The sequence below is a fragment of the Physeter macrocephalus genome, chromosome 11 (genome assembly GCF_002837175.3).
Source record: "Physeter macrocephalus isolate SW-GA chromosome 11, ASM283717v5, whole genome shotgun sequence".
In the NCBI taxonomy this organism is placed as follows: domain Eukaryota; kingdom Metazoa; phylum Chordata; class Mammalia; order Artiodactyla; family Physeteridae; genus Physeter; species Physeter macrocephalus.
In genome coordinates, this window is record NC_041224.1 from 147718529 (window position 1) to 147739514 (window position 20986).

Sequence of the window (20986 nt, forward strand, 5' to 3'; positions counted from 1 at the left end):
TCTCTGTTTGTTTGTTCTTTAATTCTTCTAGGTCTTTGTTAAACATTTCTTGCATCTTCTTGATCTTTGCCTCCATTCTTTTTCCAAGGTCCTGGATCATCTTCACTATCATTATTCTGAATTCTTTTTCTGGAAGGTTGCCTATCTCCACTTCATTTAATTGTTTTCCTGGGGTTTTATCTTGTTCCTCATCTGGTACATTGCTCTCTGCCTTTTCATTTTGTTTGTCTTTCTGTGAATGTGGTTTTCATTCCACAGGCTGCAGGAGTGTAGTTCTTCTTGCTTCTGCTTCTTACCCTCTGGTAATTGAAGCTATCTTATCCTTCTCTCTTTCCCTCTCCCCACTGGTAACTACTAGTTTGTTCTCTTTGTTTATGAGTCTATTTCTGTTTTGTTATACACATTCATTTCAGTTACGTTTTAGGTTCCACATTATGGATAATATAGAGAATTTGTCTTTCTCTTTCTGACTTATTTCACTAAGTAGTATAACACTTTCTAGGTTTATCCTCATTGTTGCAAATGGCAGAATTTCTTTTTTTTTTATGCCTGAGTAATTCCATTGTATATATAGTTACCACATATTCTTCATCCATTCATCTGTTGATGGGCACTTAGTTTGCTTCCATATCTTGGCTATTGTAGATAATGCTGCTATATATATTGTGGTGCATATTTCTTTTAAAATTAATGTTTTTAGTTTCTTAATATATAGACCCAGAAGTGGAATTGCTGAATCATATGATTATTCTATTTTTAGTTTTGTCCTGTATTGTTTTACATAATGGCTATACCTATTTACATTCCCACAAACTGTGCAAAAGTCTCCTTTTCTTCACATCTTTGCCAACTTTAGTTACTAGTATACTTTTTTTTTCTTTTTTTGCGGTCCACAAGCCTCTCACTGCTGTGTCTTCTCCCGTTGCGGAGCACAGGCTCCGGATGCACAGGCTCAGCGGCCATGGCTCACAATATTTACTAAGGAACATGAAAAAGTGGAGTGGCTTTTACAGCAGGAAGTTCTGGGGGAGAAGCATATGAAAAGGAAATACCAAGGTCTCAGCAATAGATCCAATACAAAACTCTCTTCTAGGGCAAATACCTTAATGGAGATAAGATACTTATCTCCAAGTCAAGACTCATAACAGATCTATACTAGGACAATAAATGGGAAACTTATGGAAGGAATTCAGCTGCTTACAACCAAATAACAACTTGGATAATTAAGGCAAGCGTTTCCTTTTTTTTTTTTTTTTTTTTGCAGTACGCGGGCCTCTCACTGTTGTGGCCCCTCCCCGTTGCGGAGCACAGGCTCTGGACGCGCAGGCTCCTCGGCCATGGCCCATGGGTCCAGCCGCCCCGCGGCATGTGGGATCCTCCCGGACCGGGGCACAAACCCGCGTCATCATATGATTATTCTATTTTTAGTTTTGTCCTGTATTGTTTTACATAATGGCTATACCTATTTACATTCCCACAAACTGTGCAAAAGTCTCCTTTTCTTCACATCTTTGCCAACTTTAGTTACTAGTATACTTTTTTTTTCTTTTTTTGCGGTCCACAAGCCTCTCACTGCTGTGTCTTCTCCCGTTGCGGAGCACAGGCTCCGGATGCACAGGCTCAGCGGCCATGGCTCACAGGCCCAGCCACTCCACGGCATGTGGGATCTTCCTGGACCAGGGCACGAACCTGTGTCCCCTGCATCGGCAGGCGGGCTCTCAACCACTGTGCCACCAGGGAAGCCTGTTACTAGTATACCTTTTTTTTTTTTTTGCAGTACGCGGGCCTCTCACTGTTGTGGCCCCTCCCCGTTGCGGAGCACAGGCTCTGGACGCGCAGGCTCCTCGGCCATGGCCCATGGGTCCAGCCGCCCCGCGGCATGTGGGATCCTCCCGGACCGGGGCACAAACCCGCGTCCCCTGCATCGGCAGGTGGACTCCCAACCACTGCGCCACCAGGGAAGCCCACTTGTATACTTTTTGATGTTAGCCAATCTGACAGATGTGAATTGCTATCTCATTGTGGTTTTGATTTGCATTTCTGTAATAATTAGTGATCTTGAGCATCTTTTCATGTGTTTGTTAGCTATCTTTTCTTCTTTAGAAAATGGCAATTTGTATCTTCTGTTTTTTATAGTGGATTTTTTAAAATTTTGAGTTGTATGATCTGTTTATGTATATTAACTCCTTATTTTGCATGTCATTTGGTATTGTCTCCCATTCAGTATATTGTATTTTCATTTTGTTGATGGTTTCCTGTACTATGCAAAAGATTTTAAGTTAATTAAAATGAACTTAATTTTAATTAAGGTCTTACTTGTTTATTTTTGCTTTTCTTTTCCCTTAGGAGACATATCTAAAAAAATATATTGCTGTGATTTAGGTCAAAGAGTGTTCTGCCTGTATTCTCCTCTAGGAGTTTGTATGGTTGTAGATATTACATTTAGGTCTTTAGTCCATTTGGAGTTTATTTTTGTAGATGTTGTTAGGAAATGTTCTAGTCTCATTCTTTTACATGTAGCTATCTAGTTTTTCCAGCACCACTTATTGAATTATCTTTCCTCCATTGTATATTCTTGCCCCCTTTGTTACAGATTAATTGACCATAAGTTTGTGGGTTTATTTCTGGGCTCTCTATTCTGTTCAGTTGATATGTCTCTTTTTGTGCCAGTACCATGCTGTTTTGGTTACTGTAACTTTTTAATATAGTGTGAACTCAGGGAGCATGATACCTTCAGCTTTGTTCTTTTTTCTCAAGATTGCTCTGGCAGTTCTGGGCCTTTTGTTTTTCAATATAAATTTTAGAATGATTTGTTCTAGTTCTGTGAAAAATGTCATGGGTATTTGGATAGGGATTGCATTAAATCAATCTATTGCCGTGAGTAGTATGGACATTTTAGCAGTATTCTTCCAATCCATGAACATGGGATATCTTTCCATATTTTTGGTATCATTTTTAGTTTCCTTCATCAGTGGCTTATAGTGTTTAGAGTATAGGTCTTTCACCTCCTTGGTTAAGTTTATTCCTGTGTGTCTTATTCTTCTTGATGTGATATTAAAGGGAATTTTTTTTTTGCTTTCTCCTTGTGATAGTTCATTATTAGTGTATAGAAAAGCAACAGATTTCTGTATGTTAATCTTATATTGTACAGCTTTACTGAATTCATTTGTTCTAAGAGCTTTTTGGTGGAGAATTGAGGGTTTTCTATATAAAGTATTATGTTATCTGCAAATAGTGACAGTTTTACCTCTTCCCTTCGAATTTTGATACCGTTTAATTCTTTATCTGGTAAATTGTTTGTTTCTGTTTCATTATTTTTTCAGAGGTTTTCTGTTCTTTCAATTGAAGCAAATCCCTATTTTTTTTTCATTTTTTTGTCACTATGAATTTAGGTAAAACAGTTACCTATTGCAGTCTTGAAAGAATGTCCCTATATGGAAGTGTCCCTATACAGTCTGTGTGTGCCCGGTGCCTTTGGTGAGAGAGCTGGATTTGACATGAACAGAAGTGACATCTTTCCTCAGGGTGTTGTGGCAGCTATCACCTTGGTCGTGGATAGGGCTGGAGATGAAGGGATAGGGCCAGAGCTAATTGTAAGGCAGTGCTTCCCCTCTACTGATTGTCCCTCTCTGTCCTGTTGGGGGTGGGGTTGGATCCCAAGTTTAAGGAGCAGAAGCCCTGAATATTGATTACGAGCTAGATTTGTTTCCTTAAAGTATGTGCTGTCTCCTCTTTCAGTACCTGGCATCCTTGCCCCAGGAGAGCAGTGCGGCACCAACAGTGGCCATGCAGGCTCTGGGCTCATGATGGGGCATGGGCTTCTGCAGGTTGGCGACAGAGTTTTATGCTGCCTCTGATTTGCTGCCTGCGATGACAGCCCCCACTGCATCTGTGTCTCCATTTCCCCCTGCAGCCACACACTCCTCCACAGTCTCCACTAACCCTGTAATGTTGTAGGGCTATGCCGCAGGGCAGGCAGAGCCCACCTGGCCTCTTGATGTGTATCAGGATGCAGGCTGTGAAGTCTGGCCAGTGTCAGAGATCAAGGTTGCTTCTGATAAGCTTTCTCGGTAAGCACCAGCATTGGCCAGCACGCTGTGCTCAGACAGTGCCCAGGTCTGAGTCACCTCTGCCTCCCACAGATGAGCCTTCCCAGTTGTGGCAACTGTCACTTCATTGTGGAGCTCTGAGGTGAAGTAAGCATGGCCGGAGCATTAGCTCAGCTTGGACAGGGGTGCATTCTGGGGCTGTTGTGGGAAACTGGGTAGCCACTCATGCAGTCCTAATTCACCCTCTCTGTTCTGCCGTGGGAGCAAGCCAGTGCTGGTTCATTCCTCACAAATGAAGTCCGTGCTGCCGACAGCCCTCCTGTTAGTCACAGCAGAGCTCAACCAGCCAAGGGGGCTTATCTTCCCTGTGTCAGACTCCAGTACTAGGGCACCTAATATGTGGCTGGAATCACTCTCCAGGGAAATTCTCCACCCCCGTAATCTCCCTTTTCCTGAGTCCCCTCCCAGGGGCACAAGTCCTGACCTGATCACTTCCCTTGCTGCCTGATTCCCTGTGGATCTGTCTTACAACCTTAGTTGTACAGGAGTCTTTATGCCAATTTTCAGTTACTTTTTAGTGGGAATTGTTCCTCATGTAGATGTATTTTTTTTTAATTGGAGTATAGTTGATTTATAATGTTACTTTCTGCTGTACAGAAGTCAATCAGTTATACATATACATATATCCTTTTTTTTTTAGATTCCTTTCCCATATAGGTCATTAAAGAGTATTGAGTAGAGTTCCCTGTGCTATACAGTAGGTCCATATTAGTTATCTATTTTATATATAATAGTATGTATAAGTCAATCCCAATCTCCCAATTTATCCCTCCCCTCCTTTTCCCCCTGGTAACCATAAGATTGTTTTCTACATCTGTGACTCTACTTCTGTTTTGTAAATAAGTTCATTTTTACCTTTTATTTAGATTCCACATACAAGCGATATCATATTTGTCTTTCTCTGTGTGACCTCACTCAGTATGACAGTCTCTAGGTCCACTCATTTTGCTGCAAATGGCATTATTTTATTCTTTTTTTATGGCTGAGTAATACTCCATTGTATATATGTACCACATCTTCTTTATCCATTCCTTTGTTGATGGACATTTAGGTTGCTTCAATGTCCTGGCTGTTGTAAATAGTGCTGCAGTGAACAATGGGGTGTACATATCTTTTCGAATTATGGTTTTCTCTGGGAATATGCCTAGGAGGAGGATTCCTGGATCATAGGGTAGTTCTGTTTTTAGTTTATTAAGGAATCTCCGTACTATTCTCCATAGAGGCTGTACCAATTTACATTTCCACCAACAGTGGAGAAGGGTAAAAGGTAAATTAAGGACACAATCCCACTTACCACCACATCAAAAAGAATAAAATACCTAGCAATAAACCTATCTAAGGAAGCAAAAGACCTGTACTTGGATAACTTTAAGATACTGGTGAAAGAAATCAAAGGTGACACAAACAGATGGAGAGAGATACCATGTTCTTGGATTGGAAGAATTAACAGTATCAAAATGAGTGTAGTATCCAAAGCAATCTACATATTCGGTGTAATCCCTATCAAGTTACCAATGGTATTTTTCCCAGAACTAGAACAAAAAGTTTTACAATTTGTATGGAAACCCGAAAGACCCCAAATAGCCGAAGCAATCTTGAGAAAGCACAACGGAGTGTAAGGAATCAGGCTCCCTGACTTCAGCCTATACTACAAAGCTACAGTAATCAAAACTGTATGGTACTGGCACAAAAACAGGAAGACAGGTGAATGAAACAGGATAGAAAGTCCAGAGATAAACCCACACACCTGTGGTCAACTAATCTATGACAAAGGAGGCAAGAATATACAATGGAGAAAAAACTGTCTCTTCAGTAAGTGATGCTGGGAAAACTGGATAGCTACATGTAAAAGAAAGAAATTAGAACACTCCCTAACACCACACACAAAAATAAACTCAAAATGGATTAAAGACCTAAATGTAAGGCTGGATACTATAAAACTCTTAGAAGAAAACATAGGCAGAATACTCTCTGACATAAAGCAAGATCTTTCTGACCTGCCTCCTAGAGTAATGTAGATGTATTTTTGGTGTGTTCGTGCATTCTCCCACTCAGCCATCTTGATCCGAAAGTCTGGAGATACTGCTCTTAAAAAGGATTTTGTTTAAGATCTTGGTGAAAATTCACATGTCTGGCTCCTCTAACCTCTCTCATTAATTTACCAAATGTGTGCTGCTTTATCAAGCTTTAAGTACTCACTATTTGGCAAGTGTAGAAAGTAATTTAAAATATAATCTGTACCTTCATAATCTAGTGGAGAAGATCTCTAAACAGATAATTATAATAGTAGGATAAAAGCTATAATGCAGGTGTGAGTAAGGCACTATTCACAGTAGAGGAGGTGCTTATTTCTTTTTCCAGAGTTTGTGTAAGTGTTCTCAAAGTGGTATTTGATTCCTGAAGGTTGATATGGAGTTTTGGGGGTGTAGAAGAGCATTCAAGATACAGGTAATAGAGAGGCATAAAGCATTTGTGAAACTAGTGACTATTGGGCATGGCTAGAACGAAGAGGTACTTTGAAAGGCTTACAGGAAATGAAAAAAGAAATGGACTGAGGAGTCGAGTTTATAAAGGGAATTCTCATCACTTCCTAAGGTATTATCCATTAATTAATAAGGATGTGACATGAGAAGAATTACATTTTAGAAAGATACGGCTTGTTACAGCTGTGGCGAGGATACTACTAAAACTGTGGTTAGAAATGGTAAAATCTTAAAGTACTGAAGTGGAAATGGAACAATGGCTATTTTCCAGATAAATTAAGGCCAATAAAAATTTGACTCTTATTACTTGTTGTAGGGACTGAGAAAGGTAAAGGCATTTGAAAGATTTCCACACTTATGACATGGACTACTGGATCAATTAACATTTACCATAACAAAAACTGGGGAGAAGAAGCAGATTAGAGTTGGGAAGAAAATTAAAATATTTCTGAGCAACTTTGAATTACCTTTAAATATTTCTATTCCTAATGAATTTGGACCAATAATTTTTTTCTGGAACTGTTTCAGTAATGGCAATAATCACTATCTACAGATTCCTTTATTTTTATTACATAGATTAATTCATTCAGAAAAGTCATATAATTAGAAGCCTGTTAAAGGAAATTACATTAAGGAAATAAATGTATTATCACATTTAATTCTAACAATAAGTTAACAGACACAAGCACAGTCATGTTTCAAAAGGGAATTGCTGATAATACACAAAGGAAGACCTGGAACATTTTATAGGATAAGCCAAATGTTAGGCTACAAAAAAAATGTCTCAGTAAATTTAAAAGAATTGAAATCATTCAAAGTATTTTCTCTGGCCACGTTGGAAAGAAGCTAGCAAACAACAATGGAGGGAAACTAGAAAATTCACAATATATGGAAATTAAACTGTTCACTCTTAGCCAGTGGTTCAAAAAGAAATCACAAGGTTAATTAGAAAATACCTTGAGACAAAGGTAAACAAAAACACAGCATATCAAAACTTATGGGATGCAGTGGAAGCAATCTTCAGAGGGAAATATATAGCTATAAATGTCCACATCAAAAAGAAAGAAACATCCTCGATAAATACACTACGTTATACCCTGAAGGACTAGAGAAGAAGAGAAAACTAACTCCAAAACTAGCAAACTTAGCTATGACAACAGCATAAAAGTAGGAGGATAGCCCTGTATAGGAGCAGATGTTTTGTATGCTGATTTAAGTAAGTTGTTATCAATCAACTAGGTTGCTATAAATTTAGAATATTAAATGTATTCCCCATGGTAACCACCAAAAAAATACCTAAAAGATGTAAAATAGGAAATGACAAGGGAATTAAAATGATTCACTACAAAAAAGGAAAAAAAAATCAGCTTAAATACATGACAGTTAATGTAAGGAAGGGAGGGAGGCAGGGAAAAAAGAAAAGATCAAGGAAGAAAATAATAAGGATTAAGGTGGAGCTCAATAGAGAATAGAAAAACAGTACAGAGTCAACAATAGCAAAAATTTCTTCTCTGAAAAAATTAACAAAATTGACAAACTATTAGCTAGATTGATTAAGAAAAAGAGAAAACACAAAAACAAATCAGAAATAAAGATGTGAATATTACTACTGACCTTTCAGAAATAAAAATGATTATAAAAAATCCTGTAAACAGTTGTATGCCAACAAATTTGGTAACCTAGATGAAATAGACAAATTCCGAGAAGCATGTGAATTACCTAAACTGACATGAAGTCTCAACAGATCTGTAACAAGTAAACAGATTTTCAACAATTAAAAACCTCCCACCAAACAGAACATTGTAAAACAACTATACTCCAAAAATAAATTAATTACCAAAAAAAAAAAAAAGAATCTCCCACCAAAGAAAAGTGTAGGACCATATTACTTCACTGGTAAATTATTCCAAACACTTAAAGAATTAACATTATGCTTTTCAAACTCTTCCATAAAACAGAAGAGGAGAAAATACTTTCTAACTCATTCAATGAGGCCAGAATTACCTTGCTACCAAAGCCAGATAAAGACATCAGAAGAAAGAAAAATTATAGAGTAATAACCCTTATGAATATAGATGCAAAATAAGAAAATATTAAGACACTGAATGCAACCACATATTAAAAGAATTATACACAGCCACCAAGTGAGATTACCCCAGGTGTTCAAGGGTAGTTCAATGTAAGAAAATTAATCACTGCAATAATACCACATTAATAGAAAGATTGAAAGGCAGAAAACCACACGATCATCTCATTTGACACAGAGAAAGCATTTAACAAAAATCCAGCATTCTTTCATGGTAAAAACACTCAGAAAACTAGGAACAGAAGGGAACTTCCTTAACTTGATAAAAGGCATTTGTGAAAACCCCACAACTAACGCCATGTTCAATTGTGAAAAATGGAAAGCTTTTTTTTTATATCTGGAACAAGACAAAGATACCTGCTTTCACCACTGATATTGAACATTGCACTGGAAGTTCTAGCCAGAGTATTTAGACAAGGACAAGAAATAAAAGGCATCCAGCCTGTTAAGTGAGAAGTAAATCTATCTCTATTCACAGATAATATGATCCGGTATATAGATAATCCACAAGAAAGTTACTAGAGTCAATAAACAAGTTCAGGGACTTCCGTGCAGTGGTTAAGAATCCGCCTTCCAATGGAGGGGACATGGGTTCGGTCCCTGGTCCGGGAAGATCCCACATGCCATGCAGCAACTAAGGCCATTCACCACAACTACTGAGCCTGTGCTCTAGAGCCCTCGAGCCACCGCTGCTGAGCCTGCATGGCACAACTACTTTAGCCCGCGCGTCTAGAGCCCATGCTCTTCAACAAGAGAAGCCCACGCATCGCAACGAAGAGTAGCCCCTGCTCGCTGCAACTAGAGAAAGCCCGCGTGCGGCAGCGAAGACTGAACACAGCCAAAAATAAATAAAATAAATAAATGAAAAAAAAAATAAGTTCAGCAAAGTTACAGGGTACAAGATCAACACACGAAAATCACTTGTTTCTATACACTGTCAATAAACAATCTGAAAAGGAAATTAAAAGCTACACCATTTAAAATAGCATCTGAAAATAAATGCATAGGAATACATTTAACCAATGTGGTAAAAGACTTCTATGCCGAGAACCACAAAAAGATAGACCTATAGACCAATTGAATAAAATTAAGGATCCAGAAGTAAGCCCGTATCTATGGAAAATTCATTTTAGACAAGGGTGCTAAGTCAAAGCTTTGGCAACAGCTTTGGGAAAGAAAAAGCTTGTCAACAAATGTTGCTAAATGATTGGATTTCCACATGGAAAAGAATTAACTTGAACCCATATCTCACACCATATTCAAACATGAACTCAAAACGGATCAGTGTTCTAAATAGAAGAACTAAAACCATAAAACACTTTGAAGAAAACATAAGGATAAATCTTCAAGACCTTGGATTTGGCAATGGCTTCTTATGCATGACACCAGTAAGGTGAGCATCAAAAGAAAAAAATACATAAATTGTGTGGCACCAAAATTAAATTTTGTGCATTAAAGTATTATCAAGAATGTTAAAAGACAGCCTACAGAATGAGAGAAAATATTTGGAAGTAATATCTTAGGTAAGAGTTTAATATCCAGAATATATGAAAAACTCCTACAACTCAACAGCAAAAAGACAACCCAATTTAAAAATTGCCAGAGCACTTGAATAGATATTTCTTTAGAGAAGATATACAAATGGCCAATAAGAACATGAAAAGATGCTCTGTAGCAGTGGTCCCCAACCTTTTTGTCACCTGGGACCGGTTTTATGTAAAACAATTTTTCCACTGACGGGGCAGGGCGGGATGGTTCAGGTGGTAATTCGAGGGACAGGGAGCGGCAGATGAAGCTTTAGTCACTGGCCCATCGCTTGCCCACTGTTTCCTGGGTTGGGGACCCATGCTTTATATCACTGTTTATTAGGGAAATGCGAGTCTCAGAACTATGAGTTACCAGTTTACACCCATTAGGGTAGCCATTAAAAAAATAGAATAACAAGTATTGATGAAGATGTGGATAAATTGGAACCGTCATGCATTCTTGGTGGTAGTGTAAAATCGTACAGCCACTGTGGAAAACTGTTTGGCAGTCCTTCAAATGCTAAACATGGAATTACCATATGATTGAGTAATTCCGTCTCCTAGGTATGTACCCAAAAGAACTGAAAAGAGAGATTCAGATATTGTATGCTAATGTTTATTGCAACATTATTTACAGTAGCCAAAAAATTGAAACAATCTAAGTGTCCATTAACAGATGAATGGGTAAACAAATGTGGTATATACATACAATGGGATATTATTCAGTCATAAAACTGGAATGAAGTTCTGATACATACTACCATGTGGATAAAGCTTGAAAACTATGCTGAGTGAAATTTGCCAGACACAAAAGGACAGATATTGTATGATTCCTCTATGTGAGTTTCCTAGAGTAGTCAAATTCGTAAAGACAATGTTGTTTAGGAGTTACCAGGGCCTGGGGGAAGGGGAAAATTAGGAGTTATTCCTTAAAGATTACAGAGTTTCTGTTTAAGTTATGGATAAGTTTTGGAAATAGATAGTAATGATGGTTGCACATCATTATATATGTAATTGTCACTTAGTTGTACACTTAAAAATGGTTAAAATGTTAACTATATTTATTACAATAAAATAAAAAGGAAAACAAAAACTAGTTGACCATAAATGTGATGTTTGTTTCTGGCCTTTGCTTTATATGTCTGTCCTTACACCTGCTCCACATTGTCTTGATTGTTGTAGATCTGTAGTGACTTGAAATCAGAAAGTGTAACTCCTCCAACTTTCTTCTTTTCAAGATTTTTTGACTATTATGTGTTCCTTGAATTTCCATATGAATTTTAGAATTTGCTTATCAGTTTCTGGAAGTGAGTTCTTAAGCCCAGTCTGCCACTCCTAGTTGTGGGACCTTTGAAAAATTGCTTATCTCATTTTTTTCATAATTCTTACTATAGGTTATGAGAGTTAAATGAGAACAAAACATATAAAACCTGACAATTAAATGCTTAGCGTAAAGTAAATACTCAGTATACTACTAGTGGTAGTATTACTATTATAACTACTAGTGTTACTGCCTATGTAATACCACTTTTTATATATTGATTAGAGTAAAAGAGCACTCTACCTCTAGAATGATTCCTTTAGTGAGGAAAGCAGTGTGTTGTAAGGGAAAGAACATGAAATTTGGAATCACTCTTCCTGAGTGCAATACTATAGAATACTGATGGTATGTTAAATTGATAGGTATTCTAAACCTAGCTGTGTTTCATGATGCCATGAAAATAGAAATGTCTGCTATTGTTCTTGATACATCTTAGTTGTGACAGAATCTATCAGTAAAAGTGAGTTTGAGCATCATTAAAATCATCGATAAGAGAAGTTTAATTATGGTTAAAAATCTAACTTATGTTTCCTCTTTCAGTAGTCATTCACTGTCTACCTTTTTAAACTACTATATGGAAAACCTGAGTACAAAATGGTTGTTTTTCCTTCATGGTTATTGGGGTGGGTAATGGGCAATTATTGGTGGCACTCTGATGCTAATGGCAGAAATAGTCCATATTTTTAATACACTGTTGCCGGTTTTGAGAATATTTTTTTCTCCTAATTTCAGGTTGGGTGGGACTATATCAGCATACAAGATAGTACCAGATGAAATAGAAGAAATCAAGGTATAGTATGGCGTTTTTCACCTCTACAAAGAATTAGTGTCTCAGCGGGAAGGTGGGCAAATAATTGTTTTTTCTTTATACTATTGAATCTTTGGCTGTGTTAGGGCATCATTTAATTCCCAGTTATCCTATTTGAATTAAAATATACATATCAGATAATCATCATCAGATTTCATCTACCATCATCAATACATGTTAGGAAAAGGGTTAAGAAAGCAACCTTTTCTTATAAAATTCATTGAAAATTTACGGAAGAAAGCACTTTATAAGCATTAGTATGCATAATGGATTTTTTAAAATCTTGTTTTAATTTCTTTTCCCTATAATCTTTCACCAATTATAAATAATATTAGTCTTCTAGTATATACTTCCTGGTTCCTTTGATAACACAGTAGGTCAATCTCAATTTAAAATTTACAGTACAATAAATGAAAAATTGACCTTACTCTTTGAATATTACATCATTGTTACATTTTTCTGTCTCTAACATTTTACTAAATCCTGTGGACTATTAGTCTTCTAGCATAACACGTGGCCCTTTTCTAAAAGCAGTTTACAGTCTAAAGAGAACTGAACTTAGTCTTTTCCATGAATTAAATTTAACAATTGGATAGCAATAGTCAAGGGTAAACAAGACAAGTTGAGCCTGTTAACAGTGACATGTAAAGATCTCAACAAATTGTTAAGTTTGATTTGATCAAACTTTTCTAAATCAAGTTCAATAAATTCAAATCTTAGTAAATAGTTCCTAAACTTGGTTACATTATTTTTAAATAAGTTAAATTCATGTTTATGTTCTATACTGTTACTTTCAGTATCTCAGGTGTTCTGTGTGGACAACACCAGTAATTAATACCATGATTGTATTCTTAGCGGCAAATGGGGGAAAAAAGTCAGGAGTGTCAAGAGACTCTTTCCAACTTGACATAAATTCATAAAGTAGTTTGGCTGAGAGGAACCTTATGTCTAATCCATATCTCTCATTTTTCAGAAGATAAAATGGGAATTAATAAAGGTGAGCTTGTTGAAATTAATTTTTTGGGGTGCTTAAAGGTGCTCTGTCTTATATTACAGTTGCAATATGTGTTAAGTGATAAAGGTAAACAAAGTATTCTATGAAATACATAGGAAGGAAGGACACTTGGTCATTCAAAAAAGATAATCAGCAAAATCTTTCCAAGAGGTATACTAAGCAAATTGGAATTCTGTACAGAAGCAGAGGCACTTGTGAACGCATAAATAGGAGATAATATGATACCAGATAGATCACACGTGTAAAATAAAGATTGTTGAGATGTAGGACTGTCATTGGGCCTTTATGCCATGTTAAGAAATTTGGATTTTAAACTGAAAACTATGGGGTGCCATTATGTGATTTTAAGAAAGAAAGTGGCTTAATCAGGTTGGTGATTTTATTAGGTTTTTCTTTGATGAGTGAGAAAAATTATTTCAGTGGAGAAGAAGAGGTTCCATCTATAAGGAAGGAGACCAGATTGCAGGAATATAGGCAACAATTGAAACTTGAACTAAAGCAGTGGCAGTGAGGCTGAAGAAAAAAAACTCAGATTCAAGAAATATTATTTAAGAAAATAGAATCAACAATACTTGGTGATTTATTGGATGTTTAAGGGAAGATGGAAAGGTTGACCTAGGTTTCTGCCTTGGGAATCTGAGTAGATTGTGTTGCTGTTAACCTAAATAGGAGATACAAAGCAAGGATAAGTTTGAGAGGAAATAGGGTAAGTTTTGGACTTATTGAATTTGAGCTTCCTCTTAGATAACCATATATCCACTAAGCCATTGGGTAAATCAGCTGTAACTCAGAAGAAAGATAATTCTGTCATTCAGTTGATACTGAGATTTGTCATTATGCAAAAGTTAGCTGAGGCCATGCTAGTTAATGGAATTGCCTAAAAGAGCTGTATGAGATCATAAACTGTTGCCTTGGGGAAGGCCCATCCTAGAAACAGAGGATAAATATACTCTTTTATTAGTTTAATTAATTAGCAGAAATGTTTTCTATTTTTTAGTAGTAACTTTTCTCTAAAGGAGTAGTGTTTTTCATTGTGTTTTCTTTTTAATTCTATAATTTTAACAGTTAATCCTCAAGAGATTCCTTGAAAAAAACATGATTCATGGATGACATGTAATAGTGATTTTTTTCCATCAATTACTGTTACTGTATCTAAAACAGCTTTAGAGAGTTTGAGGCCTGAGGCATAAAAAAATGTGAAATTTATTCTTCCTTTCGAAAGTGTTGGAAGAAAAGCAGTCATAAAATATTTCAACATTTTTTGGCACCATTAGTATTTTCAGCTGGTATCTTTTTGTTTTGATTGGAGGAAATTTGAACCATCTGGTTGTAATGTTTATTTTATTTGGCTAGTATATGAGTAATTTTAAATTATCTAAATAGTACAATTGAGTCTAAATTTGAAATATACTCTGTAGTATACCATGTATAAATAAATATGCATGTGTATATTTACTATTAAAATGATATGATTGGTTGGTGAAGCATAATTCAATTTTTGTCATATGTGGTAATCTTTCACAATGTTTCTAGCACCAGAAATCATTATTTAGTTCATACATAGTTTGAATTAAGCATACATTTATTATTTACCATAAATCACCTCATATTGAATGGCTGCTTGGTCAAAGCCTTAATGGATAAAGAGCAAATACATTTCTAGCCCAATCACAACCATCTCTTCCACCCAATACTCTGAATTTTTATCATTATCAGTTCCTTGCTTTTATTTAGTTTTACTATATATGTATACATCCTGAAATATTACAATTTATTTTTGTTTCTCTTTGAGCTTTGTTTGAATTGAGTCGCATTGTATTCAATCTATTATGCTTTGCTTTTTTTCAATACTGTGAGATTCATCAGGTTGTTGTCTATAGCTAAGGTTTTGGGGGGGGTTGCTTTTGGTTTGTTTTTTTGTTTTATTTTTTGCTGTAAAATAGTGCATTGTGCCACAAGTTATTGAGACATCCTTCTGTTGAAGGATATTCAACTTATTTCCATTTGGAACTATTATGAAAAATGATGCTATAAAATTCTTATAAAAATATCCTGTGTAAGAGTTTCTCTGAAGTATACACTGAGGAATGGGATTCCTGAGTTTTAGTCATGTATATTTTCTGGATGAAATCAAACTTTTCCAAGGGAGTTAAGCCAATTTATACTGCCACTTGGCTGAATTTATTTAAAATAGAGATATTTAAGTATTAACTCTTTAATCTATTTGTAATTTATATTGGTATAAATTTGTTTTTATTTACAAATGAGATGACTAAACTTTCATAATGTTTTCCAAATGTATCTATTTCCCCAGCCCAATTTATTGAAAAACCCATCTTTTCCCCCTATGGTTTGAATTGCCACATGTACCATGTATTAAATTTTCATAGGCCTAGACACACACATACACAAATCTCTCTTTTCCTGAACTGTTGTTTCATTGATCTATTCGTCTGTTCCTTTGCTAGCACCATACTATTATGATTATAGTGCTTTTTTTGTATAATAGGAAAGGTTGTATGTTGTTTGTCTTTTTTATTCTGTTGGCTCATGTATTAATTGCTCCAGATATTACACTGAGTTTGTCAAGTTCAAAAGTGTTCCTACTGAGGAGACTTTTGGTTCTAGCCAAGGTGGAGTAGCCCTGTTCTTCCAAAATCTTTCCTCTCACAATTAAAAATCCCTGGACTTTTGTTTGTTTATATTAAAAAATAAACAAGCATAGAAAGACTCTGAAAGGTAGGAAGAAGAAATCAGACTGCCTTAGGACTTCAGGACTTGAGGAATGACATGGCAGTGAGTTACCTGGGTTTCTTTTTGTCTCCCATTTTACCCAGCCTCCAACCTGGAGCCACCAACAGGCAGAGAAGAAAAGCACCTAGAAAAGCCTGTTCCCTCTTGCCAAAGGACCCAAGACAAGGGTGGACTAACAGAACAGAAAGCCTTTTTGGTATACCCTCCCTACTCCAGCCAAATGCCAATGGGAAAACTACTTAACTTCCCCAGAGTTTCAGCAGAGCCAAGAAGGGAGCTTATCTTCCACCTCACCCCCTGCCACCTGACAGAAGCAGGTGGCAGATCTCTGAATCCCCCCTGCCAGTGGTGTTGGTGGGGTGATCAGGGAGCTATTCTTCCATTCTTACATAGCAGAGTAGACAGTTCTCTGATTTCCCTGCCAGAATATGGTAGTGGGGACCAAGTGGGGAGTTGATCTTCTATCACCAGCCCAGTGGAAACAGGGTATGCTCTGATTCCTCCTGCAGGGTAGTGTCAGTAGGGTCCAGTGATGAGCCGAGACTCCCCCAACCCAGCAGAAGTTAGACCAAGAGACAGTGCAAGATAGGACTAGTCACCACTCTACTTCACCTTCCCTTTACTGTGTTAGTGAGGCCTTTAAGGGAGATGACACTCCACCCTCATATACATCAACATCAGTGGAGATGTTACTGCACTCTCAGTAGGAGTCAACCTTCTACTTCCCCTCTCAGTGTTAACAGGGTCCAGCAGGGAGCTGAATATCTCATACTAACAACAATGTGGAGCAAGATGATGCACCACTTTCACCAGAAAGGTTTCAGCAAGGTTAAGAGAAGAGATAAACTTCTACCCTATTGTCTTCAATGAGGCAGTGGGAATCAGTGCTTCACTTCTGCCAGAGTGGTGTCAGTGGGACCCAGCAAGAAGCTGAACATATGGCCCTTATACTACAAGTCAACAAGAGGACATCTTAAAAAGATTAAATAGGATTCAGAGTCTCATATATCCAGAACGTCCTGGGAACAGTCAAAAATCACTCATCATACCAAGATCAATGAAAATCACAACTTGAATGAGAAGAAAACAGTGAACAGACACCAATATGAAGAGTAATCACATGTTGGAATTATCTGACAAGGATTTTAAAGCAACAATCATAAAAATGCTTCAACAACCTATTACTAATTCTCTTAAAACAAATGAAGAAAATAGAAATTACAAAAAGGAACCAAATGGAAATTACAGAACTGAAAAGTACCATCTCCAATATAAAACACTGAAGGTGGGTGTGGGGGGTGGTGGCACGGTGGGCAGTGACTCTAAAAGGAAGCAGCACAACATTTTTCAAGTGCTGAAAGAAAGAACTACCAGACACAAAGTCTACATCCAGTCAAATTGTCCTTCAGGAATGAATGGGAAGCAGATACTCAGACAAAAGAAAAATAAAAGAATTTGTCACTAGAAAACCTACCCTGAAAGAATGGGTAAATAAATTCTCTAAAGAGAAAGGAAATGATAAGAAAAAAGGCTTGAAAATTCAGAAAGGAAGAACAACAGCAGAATGGGTAAATAGACTAGCTGATCTTTTTTTATGATTTTCTTAAATCACATTTGAAGGTTGAAGCAAAAATTATAACACCATATGATGTGGTGCACAATGTATGTAAAGTAAATAATGAACATAATCATATTTAAAATGTGGGAGGGTAAAGGTGCCTCAGTGGAAGTAGAGTTTTGGTATTTCACTTGAAATGATAAAATGCCAATACCGGTAGACTGTTTTAAGTTACATCTGTATATTGAAACACCAAGCAACCACTAAAGTGTTCAAAATTGTGTACTCAAAAACACTGCAAGTTAAGATGGAATCCTAAAAAGTGCTCAAGTAATCCACAATAAGGCATGAAAAGAGAAATAGAAGATACAAACAAAAGATAAATAATAAAATGGCAGATTTAAATCCTGAAATATCAATAATTACCTTAAATAAATAATCTAAATATACTGATTAAAAGACAGAAATTGATGTAGTGGATGTTTAGAAATGATCCAACATATGCCATTCTCAAGAAACTCATTTGAAAAACAATGACATAGGTAGGTTGAAAGTAAAAGGATAGAAAAAGATATACCATGAAAACACTAATTTTTAGGGAAGAGGAAAGCTCTCAAGTCACTAATTTGTTTCTTTCTCAAGAAACTAGAAAAATAAGAGCCAGATATAGTCAGAGCAAGAAGACAGGAGATACTTAAGAATTGGAATCAGTGAAATTGGGAACGTTAAAACGACAGGGGAAAATCAAATAAAAAACTGGTTCTTTTAAAACTCAATAAAATTAGTAAACCTCTTACTAGACTAACAAAGGTAAAGAAGACACAATCACCTATATTAGGATTGGACAAAGACTATCACTGCAGATCTTCTAGTCATTAAAAGGATAATTAGAAAAGGCTGTGAAAAACTTTATACTCATAAATTGGACAACTTAGAAGAAATGGACCACTTCCTCAACACCCACATACTACCCAAACTAACCACAATGACATAGGCAATCTGCATAGTTGTATAACCATTAAAGAAATTAAATTTGTAATGAGAAAGCTCCTATTAAAGCTCCAGTCCCAGATGGTTTCATGGGAGAATTCTATCACACATTAAAGAAGAATTAATATCTATTTTACTCAGCTTTACTGAGTCATTTCCCACCTTGTTTTATGAGGCTAGTATTACATTGATACCAAAATCAGAAAAAGACAGTACAAAAATGAAAACTGTAGACCAAGATCTCTTACGAACTTAAAATCCTCTACTAAATATTACCAAATCAAATCCAACAATGTATAAAAAATTGTACACTACTACTAAGTGGGATTTATTTGAGGTAAAAACTTATTCAACATTGGAAAAACAATCAATGTATATCTATCATATCTACAAGCTAAAAAAGAAAAATTATATGGTCGTATCAATTGATGCGGAAAAGGTGTTTGACAAAATCTAAAACCCGTTCTTGAAAAAGTTCTTAACAAAATAGGAATTGGGGGGAACCTCCTGAGCTTGATATAGAACATCTACAAAAAATTAGAGCTAACAATATACTTAATGGTGAAAGAATGAGTGCCTTCCTCCTAAGATCAGGAGAAAAGCAAGGTTGTCTGCTCTCACTACTTTCCTCCAACCGAGCACTAGAAGTTCTCAGTAGCACAGTAAGGCAAGAAAACGTATTAAAAGGCACAAAGATTGGAAAGTAAGAAATAAAACTCCCTATTTGCAGATCACATGATTGTCTATGTAGAAAAAGTATCTAGAGAAAAACTGCAGCTAATAAGTCAGTTCAGTTAATCTGGGGGATATAAGATCAACATCAAAAAGGTCAATTTGATTTTTATATAATTACAACAGTAGGAAGCTGAAATTTAAAACAATACCATTTACAATTACTTCAAATAAAATTAAATAGGTCACACTTAAGAACACACATATCTGTATGCTTAAAACTACAAAATGCTGAAGAAATAAAAGGACATTTAAAGAAATGGACAGACATACCATGTTCATGGATGGAAAGATTAAACATAGTAAGGGTGTCATTGTTCTCCAAATTGACATATAGGTTTATGCACTTTCTATTAAAAAACCCAACAAGTTTTTTTAAGACATACAATTACATAAATTTATTTTAAAATTATATGGAAAGGCATAGGTTCTAGAATAGCTAAAACAATTTTGAAAAAGAATAAAGGGAAGGACTAGCTTTACCCAATGATAAAGTTTACTGTTAGCTACAGTAATTGAGATAGTGTAGTATTGGCAGATAGATAGATATATCAATGAAACAGAATGTATAGCCAATAAGTAGACTCACACAAATATGTCCATTTGGTGTTTAATAAAGCTACAAAATACTTCAGTGGATAACCTTTTCAACAAATGATGCTGAAACAGTTGGACTTCCATAAGCAAAAAAATTAACCTCACCCATTTTAAACCTCTTATATAAAAATTAACTCAAAATGGATTATAGATTTAAATATAAAACAAAACCTGTTAAGAGAATAAAAGGAAAAATGTTCAAGACCTATGGTTAGGCAAAGAGTTTATGTCTTATTTTTTGTTTCTTACTATAAATGGAATGCTTTCTCTCTTTATTTTTATTTTAACCTCGCCTCATCTTTTTTTTTTGACTGAAGTATAGTTGATTTACAGTGTTGTGCCAATGTCTGCTATACAGCAAAATGACTCAGTTTTATGCATATATACATTCTTTTTTAAACATCGTTTTCTATTATGGTTTATCCCAGGAGATTGGATATAGTCCCCTGTGCTATACAGTAGGACTGTGTTGTTTATCCATTCTAAATGTAATAATAGTTTGTATCTACCAACCCCGAGTTCCCAGTCCATCCCTCTCCCTCCCCCTCTCCCCCTTGGCAGCCACAAGTCTTATCTCTATGTCTGTCTGTTTCTGTTTTGTAGAATAGGTTCATTTGTGCCATATTTTAGATTCCATGTATAAGTGCTATCATATGGTATTTGTCTTTCTTTTTCTGACTTCATTTAGTATGGTAATCTCTAGTTGCATCCATGTTGCTTCAAATGACATTATTTTGTTCTTTTTTATGGCTGAGTCGTATTCCATTGTATATACATATACCACATCTTCTTTATCCATTCATCTGTTGATGGACATTTAGGTTGTTTCCACATCTTGGCTATTGTGAATAGTATGAATATAGGGGTGCATGAATCTTTTTGGATTATAGTTTTGTCCAGATATATGCCCAGGAGTAGGATTGTTGGATCATATGGTAATTCTATTTTTAGTTTTCTGAGGAACCTCCATACTGTTTTCTATAGTGGCTGCATCAATTTACATTCCC

General features: G+C 36.0%; 1 protein-coding gene across 14 annotated transcripts in view; it reads left to right on the forward strand.

Annotated features, from left to right (window-relative positions):
• GPHN (gephyrin) overlaps positions 1-20986 on the forward strand; it is a 651195-nt gene that overhangs the window by 227805 nt on the left and 402404 nt on the right. For all 14 annotated transcript variants that reach the window (XM_055088534.1, XM_055088535.1, XM_055088537.1 and 11 more), the window contains exon 3: positions 12258-12315. In XM_055088534.1, the coding sequence (XP_054944509.1) occupies positions 12258-12315 (58 nt within the window). The remainder of the gene's footprint in view (positions 1-12257; positions 12316-20986) is intronic.